Raw genomic sequence first — 19,465 nt, forward strand, 5'->3', positions numbered from 1 at the left:
TTATCAATCATGACTATTTCTGGCTGCTCTTTGGTGCCTAAAGATGACCTGCGACTGTAACACTTGTTGTGCTTGCGATGAATTGCAGCATTTCCTTGTAATTTGACTCAATCGGCTGAGAAATTAGCCCGTCCAGCTTGCCAATACTGCCATATCCTTGTCGTCAGATTGTACCAACTAAAGTGGGCTGGTTGTTCTCTTGGTGCTGGAGCTTCTTCTGACTCCTCAGTCCTGTGACCTTTCCGTGTTAATTGTTCTCTGGGTGACAAAGCCTCTCCCAGCTCCTCTCAGGCTCGTAAATCTCCCATGATTGAAGAGTTTGTCTATCATCCCTGCGACGCTGCTTCTCCTGGGCTACCAATTTACAAGTCCTGTCCCAAATACTATAGTTGTCCCTTTGGCAGATCCAATTCACCGTTTGTGGCCACTGATCAACCTGATCTTCTTTACCCACGTAGCTATTGCGGCAGCCTTCGATATTGCAGGTCTCAGGTACGCCAGCAGGTCCATTATATACATATGACTTCCTATCCATGGCATGAAACCATTCGTGAGACGCCCAGCCCACTTCTGCATCCGAGAAACATATCTTCCAATGGTAATTGACAACAATGCATCTCTTGTCGTATCTGCAGTGACCACATGCTATTCTGTCGGAGCCTAGAAGAGCCAAGTTGTGTCTACGTTGGCGATTCATGTGGCCCCAGCCACCACGGAGCTTGATAAGATCTTCTTCTGATGACACTACCTCAGAGCGGTCGATCTCGGAGATGACGCTCCATTCAGGTAACGTATTAGGGCCACGTTGGGGTAGGAACAAGTGTCCTCCATTCTGTCGAATCTTCCGAAGTGAGTTGTTGAGCTTATGTCGGTGTAAATAGCCACTTTGGTGGAGGAGAGTTCGATCGCTACCCGAATGAACTTGCCATAGAATGTGTAGCATAACCAGGCCGTCAGATTTTGCGGCAAATACTCTCGGGGTCTGGTCGGTATAGTCGAAGCTGTCGTTGCATGAAACCTTATGCTCGGGATGGTCACAGCTCGTTACAAATACCGGACGGTCTTCAGGCACCTCGCTGGGCAGAAGAAGTTTTATATCAGCCCGGGTGAGTGTTTTGTGGTCACAAATTCGGATATAGCCCTCGTGTGCAATACAGACTCGTCCATTCGGTAGCTTTGCTTGGTCTTGGGAAAAGCATGATGAGGGGTGGTCCCTCTCACAGGAGTGGCAATGAAGGAGCTCTTCGGAATCACAAGGCGAAAACTTGCAAGTCGTCGAGTAACCAGCCTTGATCCTGTCCTCCCGACTTTCCTGGCAGTTCTTGCAGGTGGTGTAACTTCTGATGAAATCCCCAAGTCCTCCAGCCCCCCATACTCCCTTGGTCTTCAGAGCACCTTGGACTCTGTACACCCCTCCACCGGGCTTATAGTCAAAACAGTGGCGTCCACCGGGTGGACAGATTGGCGACGTGTATTTGTCTTTGTAACCATCTGCACACATTTGACAGCACCCTTGACGGGAGAATGGATGGTGAATAAAGTCATCTGCATGCAATAGACGTCTAAATCGGCGAGAGACCTGACGGAGGGCGAAGAAGGCGAAGAGCGATGATTTGTCATTTGGGTCCGATATGCCGGAGACGATCATCAAAAGGAGCTCATCGGGGAGTCTTTGTAACATAGAAGGTTCGGAAGGGCTAGAAGATGTTTGATCCTTTTGAGGTCGTGTGAACAGAGAAAGGTCAATGCCTCGAGTCGGGATCAGTGGCTCCCTTCCGATTTGTCTCTCCATAAGTGACTCATTGCGGATCTGTAGCATCTCGACTTCTGGCGGTCTTTTATCCCATGTGAGATCCAAGTATGCCGCGCGATGTGCCTCTATGTCTCCATCCATAGGTGAGTCACTCGGAACTGTCTGCGGGTTGGCATTTTGACCGCCTTGTGTGGTGAGAGAAGAGCCACCCAGAGCAGAGTAATGCGGGACAAGATGGCCGCCTTGAGCAGGGTAATGCGGGACAGGATGGCCGCCTTGAGCAGGGTAATGCGGGACAGGACCACCTGGAGCAGGGTTGTAAGTGACAGTTATCATCTTGTGCCGTGTCTTCAGAAATAAAACTTGAGCGAAAATGCCAAGAACTAGAGGGAGATGAGAATAAAAGTTGAAGGACAGGGAAAAGGTGTCGACAGCTCTATCAGGGCCTAAGCCCTTGCCATGAACCTTTTATCAGTAGAACCTCTATCGAGCTGTCATTTATCGCTTGTGTTCGCAGCCTAAAGCTTAACGTTAGAGGGAGCAGTCAGCCACATCATATTACTAGAACCCGAGTGTGTATGGAAGTTCAAATGTTCATTTAGTCAGCAAATTTGATCAACCTCCCGCAGCAAGGATCCAAGCCACTGGGTCAAAATAACACATCAGCTTTTTCCCTCTTTCAGGCAGAACAGACTCTCTTTTTCCCGTGACTAATATTAACTCTTGATAAATAAGCTATTAAATATCTGGTTTAATCCGTGACGCGACCATCCTGATTCAGTGCGTATGGAAGTTAGGGCTTCTTCTCAAAGTTTAATGCGAGACTTTACGATCTGTCTCGCTAAGAATTTATAAGGTTCACACAAACATCATGAATACGAAGCCCAAACGTATTCGCCATAGTACACGAGTGTCACAGTTTACCAAGGCTCGTCATGTCATGTTTGGGTATCTAAAGTCTCTTTAGGTACGACAGTAGCACTATAGGCTGGACCCATGTATCAACATCGCTTGCTAGTCATGCTAATCATCACCCAATATCCATTACATCAATTCAGAGCACCATCAAACAATTAAGGCTTCTTGGTTCCCTCGATCTCAGGTCCAGCAGTGTTGGTGTTGACAGGAGTGACAGCATCAATACCCTGAAGCTTATCAGTAGTCCTGTCGGGTCCAACAATCTCGAACACTGTTTCATAATTAGTAGTGGCTCATCAATAGACACTGGTGATAACTTACAGTCAACAGGAGTGGAAGTGAACTTGCGAGCGTTGACCTTCTTCTGGAAGAGGTAGTCAAGATCGGCAAAGCTACGGTTCATGGTCTCAGGCAGGAAGAAGAAGATCCAAACAGCCCAGATGAAGCAGAGACCGAAGTAGAACATTCCAGTCTTGGCTCCCCAGTTCCAAGCATCACTGCTGGAGTTGAGCATGCGGGGGTTAAGCTGCTGAACAATGATCTGGCCGCAGACGTAGACAGCGCGACCGAGGACGATGGTCTGAGCGCGAACACGGTTGGAAGCAGTCTCGGCAACGACGACGTAAGTGGTAGGGCCGAGAGAGACCTTGAAGATACACTGAACAACGACAAGGAAGGCAGCTGTGACGATGGCGACACTGTCGACCTTGGGAACAAAGCCGAGAATACCAATGATCAACATGCAGGCACCGATACCAGAAGAACCAAAGAAGTAAAAGGTTCGGCGTCCGATCCTACCCATGAGGAAGATGGCGGTACCAGTGGCAATGATGTTGACGGACTGGATGATCATGTTGTAGTTGAAAGCCATAGTGTTGCTCATACCAATAGACTTGAGCAAGATAGCGGCGAAACTGGTGATGGATTGACCGTTGAGGATCTGGATGACCCAAGCCATGCAGACAATACCAGTTCGGCGAAGGTTAGTTCCTCTGAAACAGTCCCTGAAGCTGGCAGCCTCAGCCTCAACCTTCTCCATCTCGTTGGTATGCTTCATCAGAGCAAGAGTCTGAGCCATAGACTCATCAGTGTAGTGGCCCTTGCGAGCAAGACGACGGAGAGCATGTTCAGCAGCCTCGAGCTTACCCCGACGGATGAGGTACCAAGGAGACTCGGGGGCGAAGAAAGCGACGGTGATCAGAGGAGGAATCCACATCCACTGAAGACCGTAGGGGACTCGCCATCCAGCGTCGCCCTTGAGGTCGAGAGAGCCACGGAGGACACCAGTAGCGAGGAAACTTCCGGCTCCCCAGCACATAGAGACCCAGGCGGTGAGGTAGCCACGGAGGGCGGCGGGGCAGATCTCGGCGGCGTAGGCGGTGGTGAGGGTCTGGAAGATACCCCAGGGGATACCACAGAGGAGATTACCGACGAGGAGCATTTCGACGTTGACGGCGAAGAAGAGGACGAAGATTGTGCAGGCCATGAGAGACATGGCGAACTGGTGAGATTAGTAAGGGTTCCAATGAGAGGCGATGAGAGATGACATACCATGTAAACGCGTCGAGAGCCAAACCGTGCTTGCAAGTAACCATTGATCAAGAGACCGATGATAGAACCGCAGTTGTTTCCAGCACCAATGGCACCCTGCCACTTCGTAGAGATATGCTGCACGCCATTGGCGTCAGGCCAGCCGAAACGCTTGAGATAAGCAGGATGGGCGAAGAAGTTGTTGATAAGACCAACATCCATACCCTCCATGACCAAAGCAACACTCAGAAGCATACTAAACGCCACAGCAGGCGCGTATCGCGAGAACAGCTCCTTCTTGGGGAGGAGACACTCTGCATCACTGGCAGCCACGGCGGCCTCGATGAGCTCGACCTGTGAGCTGTAGCCGGAGAACTCAGTGTGGTGCACGGGAGCTTTCTGCCCGTCTTCCACGTGGGCTGTTTCATTGGGAGGCGCCATTGCTTCGAGTTCTGTCAAAGGGGGAAGAATGAAGAGGGAGGAGAGAGATGATGCTCGAATGCAGATCTGGGGAAAGAAAACAATGGGGAGGGAGGGATAGCAGGATAAATATAAAGACTCCGCATTTGTTCTGTGGACACCGGTCTGATGATCAGGCAGGGATATCTCGGTGGTACTTCCCCACGGGGCACTGGTCCATCAGTTGTATCTTCCCCGCATTGGCAGCGAAATGGTTCAGTGACTTCGGTGTCGATAACCCGAGGCGACGCGCCATTCCTGATCCAGGATTGAATGTCCTGTTTTCTTGGCAATTCGGCGGAGAGCAATCCGAGTGAGAGGGCACTGAAACGGGGTCGATTAAGGTTAAGCTGTTATTAACGTTTATGGTGTCCCCATGGGGGTTCCCACGCGGACTCGGGGTCCATTTCTGGGGTACGAAATGAGAGGTTTGACAGGTTGAGATGGGTATTTGATCTGCCAAAGGTGTATTCCTTGTCTATTTCATGGGAATCATATTGATGCTTAATACTCTCAATGATGAATGAACTATACTGTCTCCTCACTGGTGTTGCCTTGCATGCTGCATCTCAACAACCCCCCCCATTCCCTGGCAATGACTCCTCTGGTCGCTGGCAAAAAGGCCTCGGCTAACGTCCTCCATACGACGGCGCGGCAAATGCCGTGTCATATCCCATTGGCCGATTTTCCGTGTCTGACTCTCTTGGCCCGCGAGTCTAGACCAGGTTGAGCTCTCAGCTCCCTCGACTGAGTCATGAGACACCATCTCGACTAAGATACCGGAGAAGTTCGCTATTTATGCCGAAAAACGGTCGATGCTTTTATATATACTCTCCGCATGACTTGCTTAATACCGTGGTTCGCCGAAGAGCTCTTCCCATCGCCTCAGCTCCAAGACTCAGACTCAGAGGACAACAGGACAAGGATGAGCCGTGAACCAATAGCAGGCCCTTGATGCCCCCATTCGACGTTGCCTTTTCTGTCGTCAAGGTCGTGTCACTCAAGATTTGCTTCCCCACAGCGGCCAACCCCAAAGTCTGCCCCCGATTTTTCCTGCACAAGCTTATTTTAAAGGAGGTCCAAGCGCATAAAATTGTTGAGCTAGCTTGGCTTATGCAAGCCACGAACAGCATCGTACGCTGTCTCCTCACAGTTTCTCAGCAAGTTTCTATCAGTGCCAACATGACTGCCGTTATCAGTGACTTTGAGCTCCGTGAGGATAAATATTTGTCCAAGAATAATACTAAAACTCGCCTGATGTTGCCCAGATTATTGCCGTTGCGCCCTGAAACTGTCTTGAATGCAACCCTGGCTGATCCTCGGCATTTCGGTCGAGTTCCATGCGCTCTCCAACCGTTTGGGCCAAGTCCGCGCCGCCCTGAGATGACATATTGGGGTTGGAGCCCCCAAAGTGTCTCTCGCCTAACCTTTCCGTCGTTGCATCTTGCATCGCCAAGGCTTCAAACCGAAACTCTATGCTGAATCCGAGGGATTGGGCCGCGCCTGTGCGTCGACGGCGATGTTTATTCTGTATCGGTACGCGTACATGATGGTTTTGGATGGTGATTGTGATGATGGAAGCCAAGATTGGCTTTGGGGTTCCTGGATCTTGCCCCCGCACTTGGCAGATTGAGATCTTGAGATTTGGGAATCACAATAGGTTTCTCGCTTCAGAAGGGGCCGAGAGACATGAAAGTACGGAGTAGAGACCTCTTTTCCAAATATTAGTTATGTAAGAGGTAAAAATATCAGGACGTTGTCTCGAAAGCTGTACAGCGGTGAGGCTTGCCAAACTGTTAGATGGCAGGGCGCTGGGCATGCTCTACCGCCGAACAGCGATGCTCGTAGCCGACAGACTAATTTTAAACTCTTTAAGTTTAACCTAGCGAAGTTAAAGTCATGACATGCGAGTAGCCAAGAGATAATGTACCTCAAGTAATAAGTCAGTCGATTGTAAAAATGCTAGCTGTCAAATTGAGCTCCTCCATGCAATTTTGAGCCTCACAGGATCTTGACAGCTCGGATTGACTGCACGATCCCAGATGACAGGCTATGATTATGGAGAAAGGTCGCATTGATTCATCATGGGTTCCCTGTCCTTTCTGTTGAGACTGTTGAAGGTGCCTGACGGTGGTTAGCTATGTAGACCAGGTAAGTTCTGCAACTGCAGGGTAGTCAAGTCATCCACGAATGCTTTTCTCATTTGCCCTTCAAGTCCGCCTGGATGTATCATTGAGCATATCTACAAATCTACGGGCTCTCTCTTCCTCAACTCAGTTAACATTGAATAAGAAGCGGATTAGTACCCGTATTGCCGGGTTGTCCATCAAGCCTGCCCACTTTGCCAATGTTCGGCACCCCATACCCGAAAGATCAACAAGCAGATCTTCAACCACTGTATCAAAATCTGTGGAGTTTATCCTTCGCGTGAGCAACTGTCCATTTACGATCTCTTGGCGCCTAGTAGGACCGAAAAGATTGATCACTTCTTCTGCACTGCAACGTTTGATGTGACACTGACTTCCCCGGAGATTCGTGCCACATGCTTCGCTGTCAATTACCCCAGGATTGCGAGTGAGATCTCCAGATGGAGCCGGGATGTTTCCATGCGACCCAATAGTGGGACAGGCCCCTGCGGCGCAGTTGGGTGAAAACAAACATGTCAAATGAAAACTTGGCGGAGATTGCGGCACAGTTATCTCGAGCCATTTGATGAAATGCAGCAAGAATACGTAAGCAGCTATGTTGTTGGCCTGGCTACTCTTTGGTATCTGTCTCTATTCCATGCCAGAACGTTATCGCTCGTTTGTGTCAAGTTATCGACAGATATTATTTTTGACATGGTAGATTTTAATGTATATGATTTCTACTTTTGTGACACTGACCATGTTGAAATACATTACCTAGTCTCTTTCCTGTGATTTACATATACACTGATGACTACCAATCAACACAGTAATGGTTTGGAACTCCAAGGTACTTATTCTGGCTATAACATTCCAATCCTTGAGGTTCTTGTCCACTTTTTTCACAGTCCGATCTTTGTTTCGCATGATATTTAAGGCTTTTGTCAACCTAGTCAAGCAGAGGAGTAGTGGTGGCTTCGTTATTGTATATTGGGTAAGCAGGTAATTCTAAGATTACTTCTTACTGACTGCGTTACTACTGCTCTGCTGTAACATCTATAGACCTAAGACTAAGTTCCCTTACTAGGACATAAAGCCTGGGCATTTAGTTGCCCTTAGGCCAATCTGGCGATACCTGCCCTAGTCGTATGGTGACCATTACCTGAGTAACCGAAGAAGGAGTCCAGTTGGGGTATGACCAGACAGTTGTTATCTCTTGATTGAACTTCGAGTTGCCTAACTCGGCGTAGTCAGAGAACGAATTGTCATTACGCGTACGCGGATAAATAAGTATTTTTTTTAAAGCAACAGAATCGCCAATAGTTCCCTTTTCTCGTCTTCTTAGTCAGCCGTGATGAGCTGCTATCGCAGACCTCCATCTTGGAACAGAATTTAGAAGGGGCCTTCCTCTTCACTATGTCTTCGGGAAACGGCGATCGTGGTCGACACCTTGCGCATAGCCCAGTTACAGAAGAGCGGCTTGTCACATCTCATGGTACAGCTACAGCTATAGTTTCCCTCTCCCTCGTTAGGACCATCGGCTCTACAGAGATCCATTCGCCAAGAATCGGAGAAAGAGGAGATTCCGCGTTTGCATTTCCACCAATCTGAAAGCTGGGTGGATTCAAGGTGCCAGAAAAGTGTATTGGCAGAGGATCAAATGTTGGTGAGATCAGATTGGTCGCATCCATCGGGAGGAGGCCATAGTAAAGCGGATTTGGTTCATCTCGCAACTAACCTGATGTAGAAGTTATGATATTATTAAAGTCGAAGGGCGCAACATCACCAAAGAGGTAAGGCTGTAATAAGTCCAGGTACTAAATTGCATGGGTGCGATTCTTGCTGTAGAAGTTCCGTGTTACCGGAATCATTTGGCTCACCTTGATCATCAAGATCATTCAACTTCTCAGTGTACTATAATGAGTCTCTCGCACCTCTGTTCATCATGAGCTCAGATATTGTTCTGATGATGGAGAAGTGTTCCGTCACAGGACTGTGTTCTATTACATCCCATTTACTACTAGCAGCAGACTCATTGTGCTCTCACGTATAACATGTGTTCGCGGCCTAAAGCTTAACGTTGGGTAGTAGTTAGCTCCATATGCGCCCGAGAATGGAGTGACGGCTTGTACCATCACCCATTATGTGCTCTGAAAGCAGCTCGAAAAGCGCAACGCGAGGCTTCATGTGGTAGTTGATTGGTATTGGAGACCACGTATTGCGCCAGAGGCTTGTTGCCTTGAGTCTGATGAGGCTCTTGTTTGTGATAGAAGGCAAGCAATCGTAAACTGAACACCTAACTACAGGGCAGTTATTATACGAGCGGTGATAGGCAAGTATATGCATCTTCTGCGGCCGTGCGAGGCCAATGATTCACTGCCTCAAGAAATTTGAGCTAGCTCTTTTTGGCCAACCGGCGAGCTGCCAGTAGGTGTTGTTAAGTTAACTCTTGTCAACGCTCCCCCTTCGCTTACTAACGAGTACCACCATCACACCTGCTCACTACATCAACATCAACATCATGGCCGTCAGACTAGCCAAAGCTTCTGATCTTGCCGCCACCTCGCGCATCGCCTTCCGGGGCTTCAGCCTATCTCCATGGAACGCATCCTACCGCCCTTTTGCCTCCGCCTACCCCCAGGACGTTGAGAAGAGCAGCAACAGGCTCTAGGTGATCCAAGCAAGCTTTTCACCGTCGTCCTACAGTCTAAGCAGGTGGTGGGCTTTGCCATCTGTAACTATGCCCAGCAGCAGCAGCGAAAGAGTGACACCGTAGCCATCGACCTCACCGATGAGAAAGGTTCTTGATCCCACCTCATAGCCGACTGACAACACTCCCTGACTGACTGAACCAGACCGCAGTGTTGATCCTTACCGAGCCAGCATCCTCTTCAGCGCCACAGAAAGTGCAGTTCAAAAGTGAGGCTCTCACATCACTTCCGATCCGTGAATCCAAGCCAGATGACACCGCATACTCTAGGTACCTAGGCGATCACATGGAGCTTGACAACATGGCAATCGACCCTGACCACTTCCGCAAGGGCTACGGCACTCTGCTATGTCGCCACGGTATGGAATTCGCCCGAGAGGACAAGGTCCAAGGTCGGTAAGGTGCAGCATATGTGTAGTACAAAGCGCAGATTAGCACAATGAGCATTCCAATATGATTACTCACTTACTCAGACTTGTCAGCAAATATCACAAACCTCACATTCAGACGCCCATATCCTAACCCGCTCGACATGGGGAGCTAAGAGAATCTAGGACCTTTATCTTAAGTAATAAAAAGACTTGGGTAAGTTTAGCATAATTTAGTAGAACTGTAGACTCCTGCTTTATTTTGGTACGCTGATTTAAGATTAGATGTTTTATTTCCCCACGAGGCTTCGATCAAGGAAAATCGAAGGTCGGTGGGTAATCAATTGATCACTCATCGTCTTCCACCAAATTGGTAGTGGAGGTATTATCGCCTCAAATGAGACGCCCTCTGTCTGGCAATATATCAGGCAAAACTCGGCCATAGCCTCACGTGGTTTAACATTACTTTCCTGTTTATCAATGCCAGGTCCTGCTCTGTCGACATGTACACATGGATTTAATTACAGTCTTAATTTTACCTAATACTTAAGTTATTATAGAGACTTCCATTCTGTGCTCAGTTTACGCTTAGCAGTGAAAACTTGGGATAATAGAGTAGGCAGGAATCATCGTAAGTCTACACTTTTATTCTGCATCAGTCTCTCCGACGCCTTTGACTCCTAATATTTACTGTTAATTGCCATTATGTACTGCTGACTTGCCTCATACTCCTAGTCTCCATGCACTTTTCTCACCAAAAGGCTCGAGTTTTCTAGGTTGCCCTCTTTCCAAATCGCCTCCAAACCGGTCCTTTCTGCCACCAGCGTTGTTTTTGAACCACCAGAACCTGCTGAGTGGAATCTGTATCTCCCCCTTGCCTTTCCAGATGTCTTTTCCGGTAGCCTTCCCAGATCTCCTGTCTATTTCTCTCATCAATGCGAGCCTGATCCTGTTGTTCCCGGGGAAGGGCGTTGATCGCGTCCCGAATCTGATCACGCCGAACCCTCTCAGCCTTGATTGCTGCCGGGCCAAAAGAACCAGGCGAATTCACTACAACGTTGTCAGTAGTCTGTTCTCAGGGTATGTGTCCACTAGGTGTGGTAGTCTTACTGTCGGCGATGGAAGACGCCTCAAGTGACTGTAGCGCGGAGCTATAGTGACTGATCAATCGAATATTGTAAAGGTCTCCGAAGCTCCGTGCAGGAAAAAGACCCATATCGACGATATCCTCCTCAAATTTTGAGAATATCTCGTGCTGGAAAATGAAATGACTGCTCAATACGATATCTGCTTTGAGATCATCGAGCACATAAAAGTTACAAGGGATCTTGTCCCATGAACTTCGGAACTGCCACGTAGAATCGCTTACAATACCAGTAGTGGTATCCAGAGACCCATCGGCATACTCGACGACGTGCCTATGCTCAAGCCCCTTATCAATCTCCAAGGAGTGCCGTCTAGCAAAGTCGGCTGATATGAGCATAGCATCGCAACCTGTGTCGGCGAGAGCAACTGAAGGTATGCCATCAAAGCTTCCCTGCATACAGCATGTATCGTCTTCGACAAGATTAAATCTGAAGCGAGGGGCAGATGTTCTGAACGACTTTGTGATACGATGGGCAAACTTGGTCAGAGTACTTGTAGCTTTGAGAAAGGCTTGACACAGGATGAGGTCCTGAGTGCACTTGGGAAGGATGCAGCAATCAAGCAAATGATCCTCCGATTCCCCCACGAATCTAAAAGGAACATCTACTCTTCCGCAAGATTCAACTGTTGCGCCGGTTGGCAGCCTGAACTCTGCTTCGGTATGGGCCTTCGGCACGAGTCCAAGCTTGTCGACAAGTTGCTGCGCAATAAAGTTACGTTTGGCGCCAGTATCTGGCAATGCGTCGATTTGGTATCTGTCGGCACCTACATAACCTTTCACTGTGTAGTCCGTCGAACTACTAGAATAGGTCTGAGCCCGTCTTAGGGCGGAGAACCTTAGTAGTCTTTCCTTAGTCTTGTTCAAGTTGGATCCCATCGATTTGATCGAGTGGCTCCTCTGGATATGTTGCAAAATATCAGAAAAACCCTTAGGGCGAAATGTTCTATCCTTCGGGCCCACAAATGCTGGGAATTGGTAGTCCAAAGCCAAAGGCAAAGAAGGCTGGGTGGTTGAGCTTTTATCGGTGCTAGGAAGTTTAGCGTTCTGTTGCTCCAGATCGCTTATATAAAGGTCAGCAACTGATAGGCTGTGAGTAATTGCACAAAAACAAACCGTAGCTCGGACAAGGACATGAAGCCAGAATTAGGCGGTGGAGGGGTAAAGCTAGCTGGAGGTTGTGTCTCGGGGTAAGTAAGAGAATCTAGCCAAGGAGATGGAGCGATAGAACTTGTATCGTCCGCCCGCTCGTCCTTTTCTGGGGTGAAGCGGCGGGCGTTTCGCAGAATCAAGGACTCAAAGATCATGGGTCCCACAATGAACTAGATGAACAAGCGGTGCATTGTAATATTGCTAAAACTATTACTGGTGATTTGGGGAAGCGAAAACGTCGCAGGAATAAATGGTTTTGTTATTGGGGAATGTAGATATGCTGATAGATTTTATGGGAGAACCTAAGAAGAGAAAAGAGTTTTTGATTCGGAACACAAAAGGAAGTGACTCGGGGGCATGCTTTTAGTACCTGTTGGCTGGTGGCGGCTGAGCATATTATTGTCAGGCTTCTTGTTGGGCAGATCCAGGCTTCTACCAATCATATTCCTTGTACAGATGCTGATGTTGTGTAATTTCATTGTGCGTTGTAAATTTGCCACGTCATCGCCTGGTGGCTGGTAGCCTCGGATTAGGCTGCAGGCAGAATTGTCCAAGGACGACGTGAATTAGTCTATGTGTGATTCCCCGTGTGTTTGCGGTTTTTTTCAGGCTTTGCTTTCTTGAGTCATACGCTGATGCCAAAGATTTTCGATATCGAGATGAATCCAGGTCAGGCCGCGACGCACTCGTCACTTGGATTCGCAGCCCTTTCGTCTTGGATCGTTTCTGACAGAGATCAAGAACTATTGGTATTTCGAAAGTTTGGAGAAATAAGTGCTCGAAATCTTCTTTATTTGCAATGTGAATTGTTGAGCATCGAAGGCAGATTGAAGGCCTGGGATAAGCACGTTGAAGGTAGTAACGACACCGCACTAGAGCAGGCTGCAGAAACATGGGAAATGATGCACGAACAAGCCGAGGCAGGCAAACCGGAAGCAAAAGAGATGCTGGAGTTAGTAAATCAGCTCCGCGTCAAGATCAAAGAATATCGTATGTAGAATAGTTCAAACTATAAGTTTCTACTTACCTTGATAGATGAAGCCCTGGAACTACAGAGCAAGATATCTCAGCTCAACAGCCCCGATCAGCGAGCCCTTGAAGTGGTTCGAAACGAGCTTCATGGGGGCTCTTTAAGACGAGATGGTCAAAAGCCAAACCCCATACTAGGAGGGAGAGGGAAGGACTACCTGGATGAAGCTGAGGATCTGGTCTCGCTCAAGACTCCAGCAGCGGTCGACCCATTATCAAAATTGCTCCGGGCTTACTGGCCAGGTCGAGTGCGTTTCATTTCTGCAGTTGATTGAGAGTTATTCACTAATACGGACATTTTGGGATCAGGAAGTACTATCACGGGACGGCCGACGTCGGATCAGCCATTTTGACGAACGATCAATCACGGTAGCCGTCGCTCTTGTCAACATACTACTCGCACTGGTCTTACTAGTCGGTTCAATAAGTAGTCTGTACTATGTTAAGTCCGCACCAGCAATTCTTGGTACCATATGCGGGTTTACGATACTATTTGCGTTGAGCGTGGGCTTGATCACAAACGCGAAACGGGCAGAGATATTTGCAGGAAGCGCAGCGTAAGTAACATTCTATCTTCAATTCAAGAGTTACAAGAAGTGGCTGGGTATACTAATATATATGAAACCAGTTATGCGGCTGTCTTGGTGGTTTTCGTTGGCAATGGGGATCAATCGGGCTGTAAGTGCAGCTAAAGGTTGCAAGGACATTGGAGACTTTTGTTAGACGGGGGAAAGTTGTATCTCATGATATTTCGAAGAATGACTAGGCTTCCGTAGCATGCATTACGAAAGTCTATCGTTGTTGATCATGAGTGGCTTGTCTGCGGCATCTTTGCGGCATGTTTCTCCGCCCGAGGCCCCCAGCTTAGCCTAGGTTACAAAAATGAGGTCATATTTATCAGCAAGACTGCTACGCCCTACCAACTACATATCGATCAGTGACCTTTTAAACCCCTCGCAGCGCAGTAAATTAAACAAGAAGAAAAAAACCAAAACATCTCATCTGAATTTAATCACTCTTTGAAAATGTCAGAGAGCTTTGCAAAGATTCCTAAAGGCGCTCAGGTCCAGCCAACACCCTACCGAGTCTCCATTGCGGACGACAAGGTCGATGAGCTCAAGCAGCTTGTGAAGCTGGGAAGAGTTGGACCGCCGACCTATGAGTCAACGCAGAAAGATCATAATTATGGTGTCAACCACCAGTGGCTGACTGATGCGAAAGCTGCTTGGATTGACTTTGACTGGTATGTTGCGTCGTTTGTCTCTACAATTGTATTGCCGAGGTCTGACCTTTGGAACAGGCGCGCTGCGGAAAAGCACATTAATTCCTTCAACCACTGGACAGTACCCATCAAGGATGAGAAGGGCGATTTTACGATCCACTTTACGGGTCTTTTCTCTTCTAAACCCAATGCCGTCCCCGTGGTAATGCTCCATGGTTGGCCTGGTAGCTTCCTGGAGTTTCTCAAGATCTTGTCCATTCTCAAGGAGCGCTATACCCCCGAGACGCTCCCGTATCACGTCATTGTACCGTCTCTGCCAGGCTATGCTTTCTCGGATAAACCGCCGCTGGACAAGGACTTCGGTATCAGAGATGTTTCCCGCATCGTGAACAGCCTCATGGTTCAGCTCGGTTTTGGAGGTGGCTATATCGCTCAGGGAGGCGATATCGGAAGCAGGATTTCTCGTGTTCTCGCAGCTACTTATGATGAGTGCAAAGGTATGTGGTCAAGATTTGAACAGTTCGTGAGGCTGAAGAATACGACTAACACGCTTTTCTATAGCCGCTCACCTCAACTTCTGCCTCATGTCGGAGCCTGCAACTGCACAGGGTGAAGTCTCAGATGCAGAGAAGAAAGGCCTCGAACGTGCAAAGGACTTCGACAAGCTGGGCACCGCCTACGCTTTGATGCATGCCACAAGACCAAGCACCATCGGCCTCATCCTATCGTCATCGCCTCTCGCGCTTCTAGCCTGGGTCGGCGAGAAGTTCCTGAGCTGGAGTGATGAAGATCCTCCTCTCGAGGAGATACTTACCTCGGTATCTCTGTACTGGCTTACAGACAGCTTTCCTACTTCAATCTTTCCATACCGGCAGCGCTTCGACCCAGATTACCCTGGTGCCCACGATCACCCGAAGTGGAAGATCAGCAAGCCATTGGGCTATAGCTGGTTCCCGTTTGAGCTTGCTCCTATTCCTGTGAGCTGGGTGAAGACCACGGGAAATCTCGTATTCTGGAGAGATCATGAGCGAGGGGGTCACTTTGCTGCGCTGGAGAGGCCTGAGGATTTGTTGAAGGACTTTGGGGAGTTTGTGGAGCAGATCTCCAAGGATGGGTCTTTGAAGATCCAGTGATTGACTTGTAGATAGCGGCGCTTTATCTTACTCCAAGATGGGTTGAACGGCCATTCATGATTTAAGTTATGATTAATCAGCTTATAAATTCCAATCTCTCATTACCTTTCGACCTTGATCAAAGCCATGTCAATTATTGAAGTAAGGTACCTATTTCTAACTAGAGGTACCCAGTACATTGATGGTCTCACATGATTGAGCACGTGACACCAGTTCGCGATCTTTGGTCGCGTCGTGGAAATATCGCGGTCTGGGGGGTGTTGAACTGCCTAGCATTCACCTCAAGTACCGTTAGCTGTGGTCATATCTTTTGCTATCTCTTACAGACCGGTTTGTGCAACGACCATGGCCTAGAGGTACGATGTTCGACGGCGAAACGGAGGACGCGCCCATTTTGGCCTTGGCGGTCCGCAAAGCGCGTCATGCCCCTACCGTGAAACCTCTCTCTATATTCAATACCTCCGACACAATGAACACAGCGCTACCGCTGCAATTGCGAACTCGACTGTCACTTGCTACGCCGCATCGTAGCTCCGCTTACTTCAAACCAAGTCTTTGATCCAACGTGTCCCTCCCGAACCCCCCAGATCGACACCGCGCCAATCCTCCGTTGCCCAACAATGCCGAGTGGGACTATGATGCGACCGATCGAGAGAACATAGAGCGAGCAATAGTCGAAAGCTATCGCGGCGGTCGTAGAGGAGGCCTGAGCTGTGTCTTCCGCCAGCGCCACTGCCTTTCCCGTTGTCATATTGCCTTTCGTCGATGCTCTGCTTCCGGAGCACCATCACCAGAAGCGCGAATGAGCCGTGTCTAGTTCACCCCGTGTCGTATCTACCAGCGCTTGCCCGCCTCTCAGTATCGTGTAATCAGGCGTAACCTCCGCTAGCATGATGACACAAGCATTCCGTTTAGGCCATGGACGAGCCCGTCAATCGCACGACCTCCCGAGCACCTCGCACCTAGCATCGTCCGAGCCAGCCCGCGAATACCTCATCCGATTGTGATATCGCTCTGAAGCAGCGCATGCACCGCGACCTCATCCGCGTGATAGCGTTGTAGGTACAGACAGATCGCTGGGCATTCCACCCTCGCTCGAAGCTCGACCCACCATATACTCCGTCCTGCCTTGCGATACCATACATATAGCAGCAATAACGCGACAGGGTCTCTCGCAAGGAGCAGTTCCTTGAAGGCGCCGTCGATTCTGTGCGTGAAAAGCTGTGTTTGCCCTGTCGTAACTTGGCTATTCGGTAGACAAAGGATGCGCGAAACTGCATGCGCAGCGTAGAAATAAGGATTATCCAGCGTAGATGTCTCTTTCAAATGACAGACAGCGGCTAGTTCCTCTGGTATACCGTGTATCCCGATTTCTGGCAAAGGCGCCTGCATCTGGGCAATCGTAACGGCCATAACGCGAAACAGGCTGTCATTTCGTAGAGGGTCCACCATATTCCACAGCGACATCTTCCCACTGATCATAGACACCCAATCGAGGTCATCGTCGCCAGTTTTTAGAGGCCAAGAGTCCTCGGGCCTGTACGCATCAGGTGATGAGAACGTCAAGACGGCCAACGCAGCCGCTGTGCCCCAGATTGGGTCTTTGTCCTGCGTCTTGACAGGTTCGCGTAGCTTCTTGTTAAAGAGCGCTGTACTTTGAGACCAGTGGTAGCATTCCTCTAGACTGCGGGGTGAGCTTGCTGAGGTGTTTAGATAGCGGTCGTATGTAAGTGCCACGGCTAGAGAAGCGTGCATCAAGCAAGGGTTCTATGCCAATTAGTCTACTTGGACACAGTTTGAGCGTAGCTCTTACAGTGAAGGCGAGTCTGAACAGCCTCCGATTGACGTCGATCATGTTCCCATCATCCGGCGTCAAGAGACTTCGAGCGTAGTATCTCGTCACAAAGTCTTGACATTTCGCATTGAGCTGATAGATGGCGTACTCATCAGAGGTCCACACAGCGCTCGCGACGGGTCTCTGAGGCGATGGCTTACATCGAACCACGGCCCTCACGGTGTCGGGAGTAATTGGGTGAAGATCGGGAATGTTGAGCCCAAAGTTACACAATACCCCAAACGAGCTACATTTTTTACAGCGCGGTTTGCTCTCGTCGCACTGACAAAGCTTAGTTGAGTCGCAATGAAATGTCAGGGTAGATTCACCTTGAGTTTTCTCAGCTTGCAATTACGGCATCCGTATCTCGACCGCCGCGCTGGTTTCTTCTGGCGCGTTTGTTCCATGCGATTCGTAGACATTTCCGCAACGCTCTACTAATCGTCGCATTCGGGGAATGCTGTCATTACTGAGCAGATTTGACCCTGAGCTGACAGGATCTGGAGGTACCATCTACGGTATTTTCGCGATGCGCTAACCTCAACTTGGTTGAGGTCTTTCGCGCTAGCTGTTTTGCGGATGCACGACGATTTGATTGGCAGCTTGACGATCCAAGAACTCTGGGTATCATCGCGAAGAGATCAATATGATTTGAGGAAAAGATCATGGAAATGCTGCAATTCAGTTATAAAGAAGTCATTTCCTTCCCATATCTTAACATTCTTTGTCTTTACTATTTCACTCCTCAGACACTCTCAATTACGAGTCAAAATGTCTACTCATCTCGCTGCTATTTGCCCAGGCAGAGGCCAAACCTTCCAAGTACAACCCCGATCCACGCCAAAGCCAGGGCCAGATGAACTTCTCATCGCCGTCAAGTCCGTCGCTCTCAACCCAGCAGATGTCATCATGCGCGATCAAGGTCTTTTCATAACAGAGTATCCTACCGTCATTGGCTTCGACATGTCCGGCTTGGTAGTAGAAGTCGGCCAATATGTTCCAGCTGGCGATGATGGCTTCCAACCTGGCACTCGTGTTGCCGCATATTCTGCCTCCGCTTGGAAGGGATGTGCTCCAGATTATGGCCCTTTCCAAGAGAAATGCCTTGTCCCGTGGCAACATGTTGTGCGTCTTCCAGATCAGACCATGTCGTGGAATCATGCTGCGACGCTGCCTGTGTCTGTGCAAGTACCTCTTAGCGCATGGGACATGATGGGAATTCCTAGATCTTATAATGAACTTCATTCCCATGATCTAGGTCAGGTTGAGAAGAAAGAAGCGCTTCTTATCTGGGGCGCATCATCTAGCATCGGTACCATGGGCGTACAAACAGCTCATTTGATGTGCCAAGATCCCAAGTCTCCCTTTACAGCTGTGTATGCTACTGCTGGGCCGGCCAATCACGATTATATACGCTCACTTGGCGCCGATCGTGTTTTTGACTACAAAAACTCAAAGGTTGTGGAGTCAATTGTCTCTGCCTCACAAGAAGACGCGCTAGTCGTTCGACATTGTTTCCTCGCGATCGGAGATCTTTCTCTGTGTCAGGCTACATTGAACGAGTTCGTTGATTTGAACCCAGCTCAAGGAAAGACCACAGCCAAGATTGGGTCGGCGCCCTGGATTCCAGCGGACGCGAAAGACGTTGACGGAGTTGAGGTTATTTTCGTAATGCCGTCGGCGGTTGAAGAGGAAAGACTGGAGCAGTTCAAGTATTGGATTGGTACTTATTCAAGCAAGAATTTGTTCAATGGTAACATAAGACCAAGCCCAGAACCAACGGTCATAGGAAAAAGTTTGGACTTCATCAACATCGCTTTGGAAAAATTGTCTGAAGGAGTCAGTTGTACTAAGTTAGTGGTTGAAATTGGGGAGTGAGATGGCATCACGGCGGAGCATTATCGGGAAGTAAAATAATTACCAATTAATTAAAAGTTAGTGTGTAGAGTATTCTAAATGAAATAACCACATGAAACGCATTGTGAAGTTCTTTGCGCTGTGTTGGAATCATCTGCGTTATCTGTCCCTATCGTTTTGACGCTATAGGGTAGCCACTCCAATTCCAAGAGGGTTCAATTGCAGCAATC

At 48.8% G+C, this 19,465-nt stretch overlaps 8 protein-coding genes across 8 annotated transcripts; 4 read left to right on the plus strand and 4 right to left on the minus strand.

Annotated features, from left to right (window-relative positions):
• Window positions 1-247: 247 nt before the first annotated feature.
• Window positions 248-2,089, minus strand: FSUBG_12049 (uncharacterized protein; the record flags this gene model as incomplete). The annotated part of the gene is made up of 1 exon (XM_036676798.1): window positions 248-2,089. The coding sequence occupies one exon, from the start codon at window positions 2,087-2,089 to the stop codon at window positions 248-250; it is 1,842 nt and encodes a 613-aa protein (XP_036532458.1).
• A 737-nt stretch (window positions 2,090-2,826) lies between these two features.
• On the minus strand, window positions 2,827-4,642 carry FSUBG_12050 (general alpha-glucoside permease; the record flags this gene model as incomplete). Its single annotated transcript, XM_036676800.1, has 3 exons — window positions 2,827-2,942; window positions 2,993-4,172; window positions 4,223-4,642. The coding sequence occupies 3 exons, from the start codon at window positions 4,640-4,642 to the stop codon at window positions 2,827-2,829; spliced, it is 1,716 nt and encodes a 571-aa protein (XP_036532459.1).
• Window positions 4,643-9,307: 4,665 nt separating this feature from the next.
• FSUBG_12051 (uncharacterized protein) lies at window positions 9,308-10,018 on the plus strand (the record flags this gene model as incomplete). The annotated part of the gene is made up of 4 exons (XM_036676801.1): window positions 9,308-9,430; window positions 9,493-9,586; window positions 9,649-9,892; window positions 9,970-10,018. The coding sequence occupies 4 exons, from the start codon at window positions 9,308-9,310 to the stop codon at window positions 10,016-10,018; spliced, it is 510 nt and encodes a 169-aa protein (XP_036532460.1).
• Window positions 10,019-10,636: 618 nt separating this feature from the next.
• Window positions 10,637-12,315, minus strand: FSUBG_12052 (uncharacterized protein; the record flags this gene model as incomplete). The annotated part of the gene is made up of 3 exons (XM_036676802.1): window positions 10,637-10,914; window positions 10,975-12,071; window positions 12,125-12,315. 3 exons carry the CDS (start codon window positions 12,313-12,315, stop codon window positions 10,637-10,639), a joined length of 1,566 nt encoding a protein of 521 aa, XP_036532461.1.
• Window positions 12,316-12,819: 504 nt separating this feature from the next.
• FSUBG_12053 (uncharacterized protein) lies at window positions 12,820-13,464 on the plus strand (the record flags this gene model as incomplete). Its single annotated transcript, XM_036676803.1, has 2 exons — window positions 12,820-13,150; window positions 13,196-13,464. 2 exons carry the CDS (start codon window positions 12,820-12,822, stop codon window positions 13,462-13,464), a joined length of 600 nt encoding a protein of 199 aa, XP_036532462.1.
• A 750-nt stretch (window positions 13,465-14,214) lies between these two features.
• FSUBG_12054 (microsomal epoxide hydrolase) lies at window positions 14,215-15,544 on the plus strand (the record flags this gene model as incomplete). Its single annotated transcript, XM_036676804.1, has 3 exons — window positions 14,215-14,432; window positions 14,490-14,908; window positions 14,973-15,544. The coding sequence occupies 3 exons, from the start codon at window positions 14,215-14,217 to the stop codon at window positions 15,542-15,544; spliced, it is 1,209 nt and encodes a 402-aa protein (XP_036532463.1).
• Window positions 15,545-16,537: 993 nt separating this feature from the next.
• Window positions 16,538-17,800, minus strand: FSUBG_12055 (C6 finger domain protein; the record flags this gene model as incomplete). Its single annotated transcript, XM_036676805.1, has 3 exons — window positions 16,538-17,311; window positions 17,358-17,660; window positions 17,708-17,800. The coding sequence occupies 3 exons, from the start codon at window positions 17,798-17,800 to the stop codon at window positions 16,538-16,540; spliced, it is 1,170 nt and encodes a 389-aa protein (XP_036532464.1).
• A 349-nt stretch (window positions 17,801-18,149) lies between these two features.
• FSUBG_12056 (zinc-binding alcohol dehydrogenase domain protein) lies at window positions 18,150-19,167 on the plus strand (the record flags this gene model as incomplete). The annotated part of the gene is made up of 2 exons (XM_036676806.1): window positions 18,150-19,101; window positions 19,148-19,167. 2 exons carry the CDS (start codon window positions 18,150-18,152, stop codon window positions 19,165-19,167), a joined length of 972 nt encoding a protein of 323 aa, XP_036532465.1.
• Between the last annotated feature and the right edge of the window lie 298 nt (window positions 19,168-19,465).

The sequence above is a fragment of the Fusarium subglutinans genome, assembly GCF_013396075.1.
Source record: "Fusarium subglutinans strain NRRL 66333 chromosome Unknown NRRL66333_c0000246, whole genome shotgun sequence".
NCBI lineage: Eukaryota > Fungi > Ascomycota > Sordariomycetes > Hypocreales > Nectriaceae > Fusarium > Fusarium subglutinans.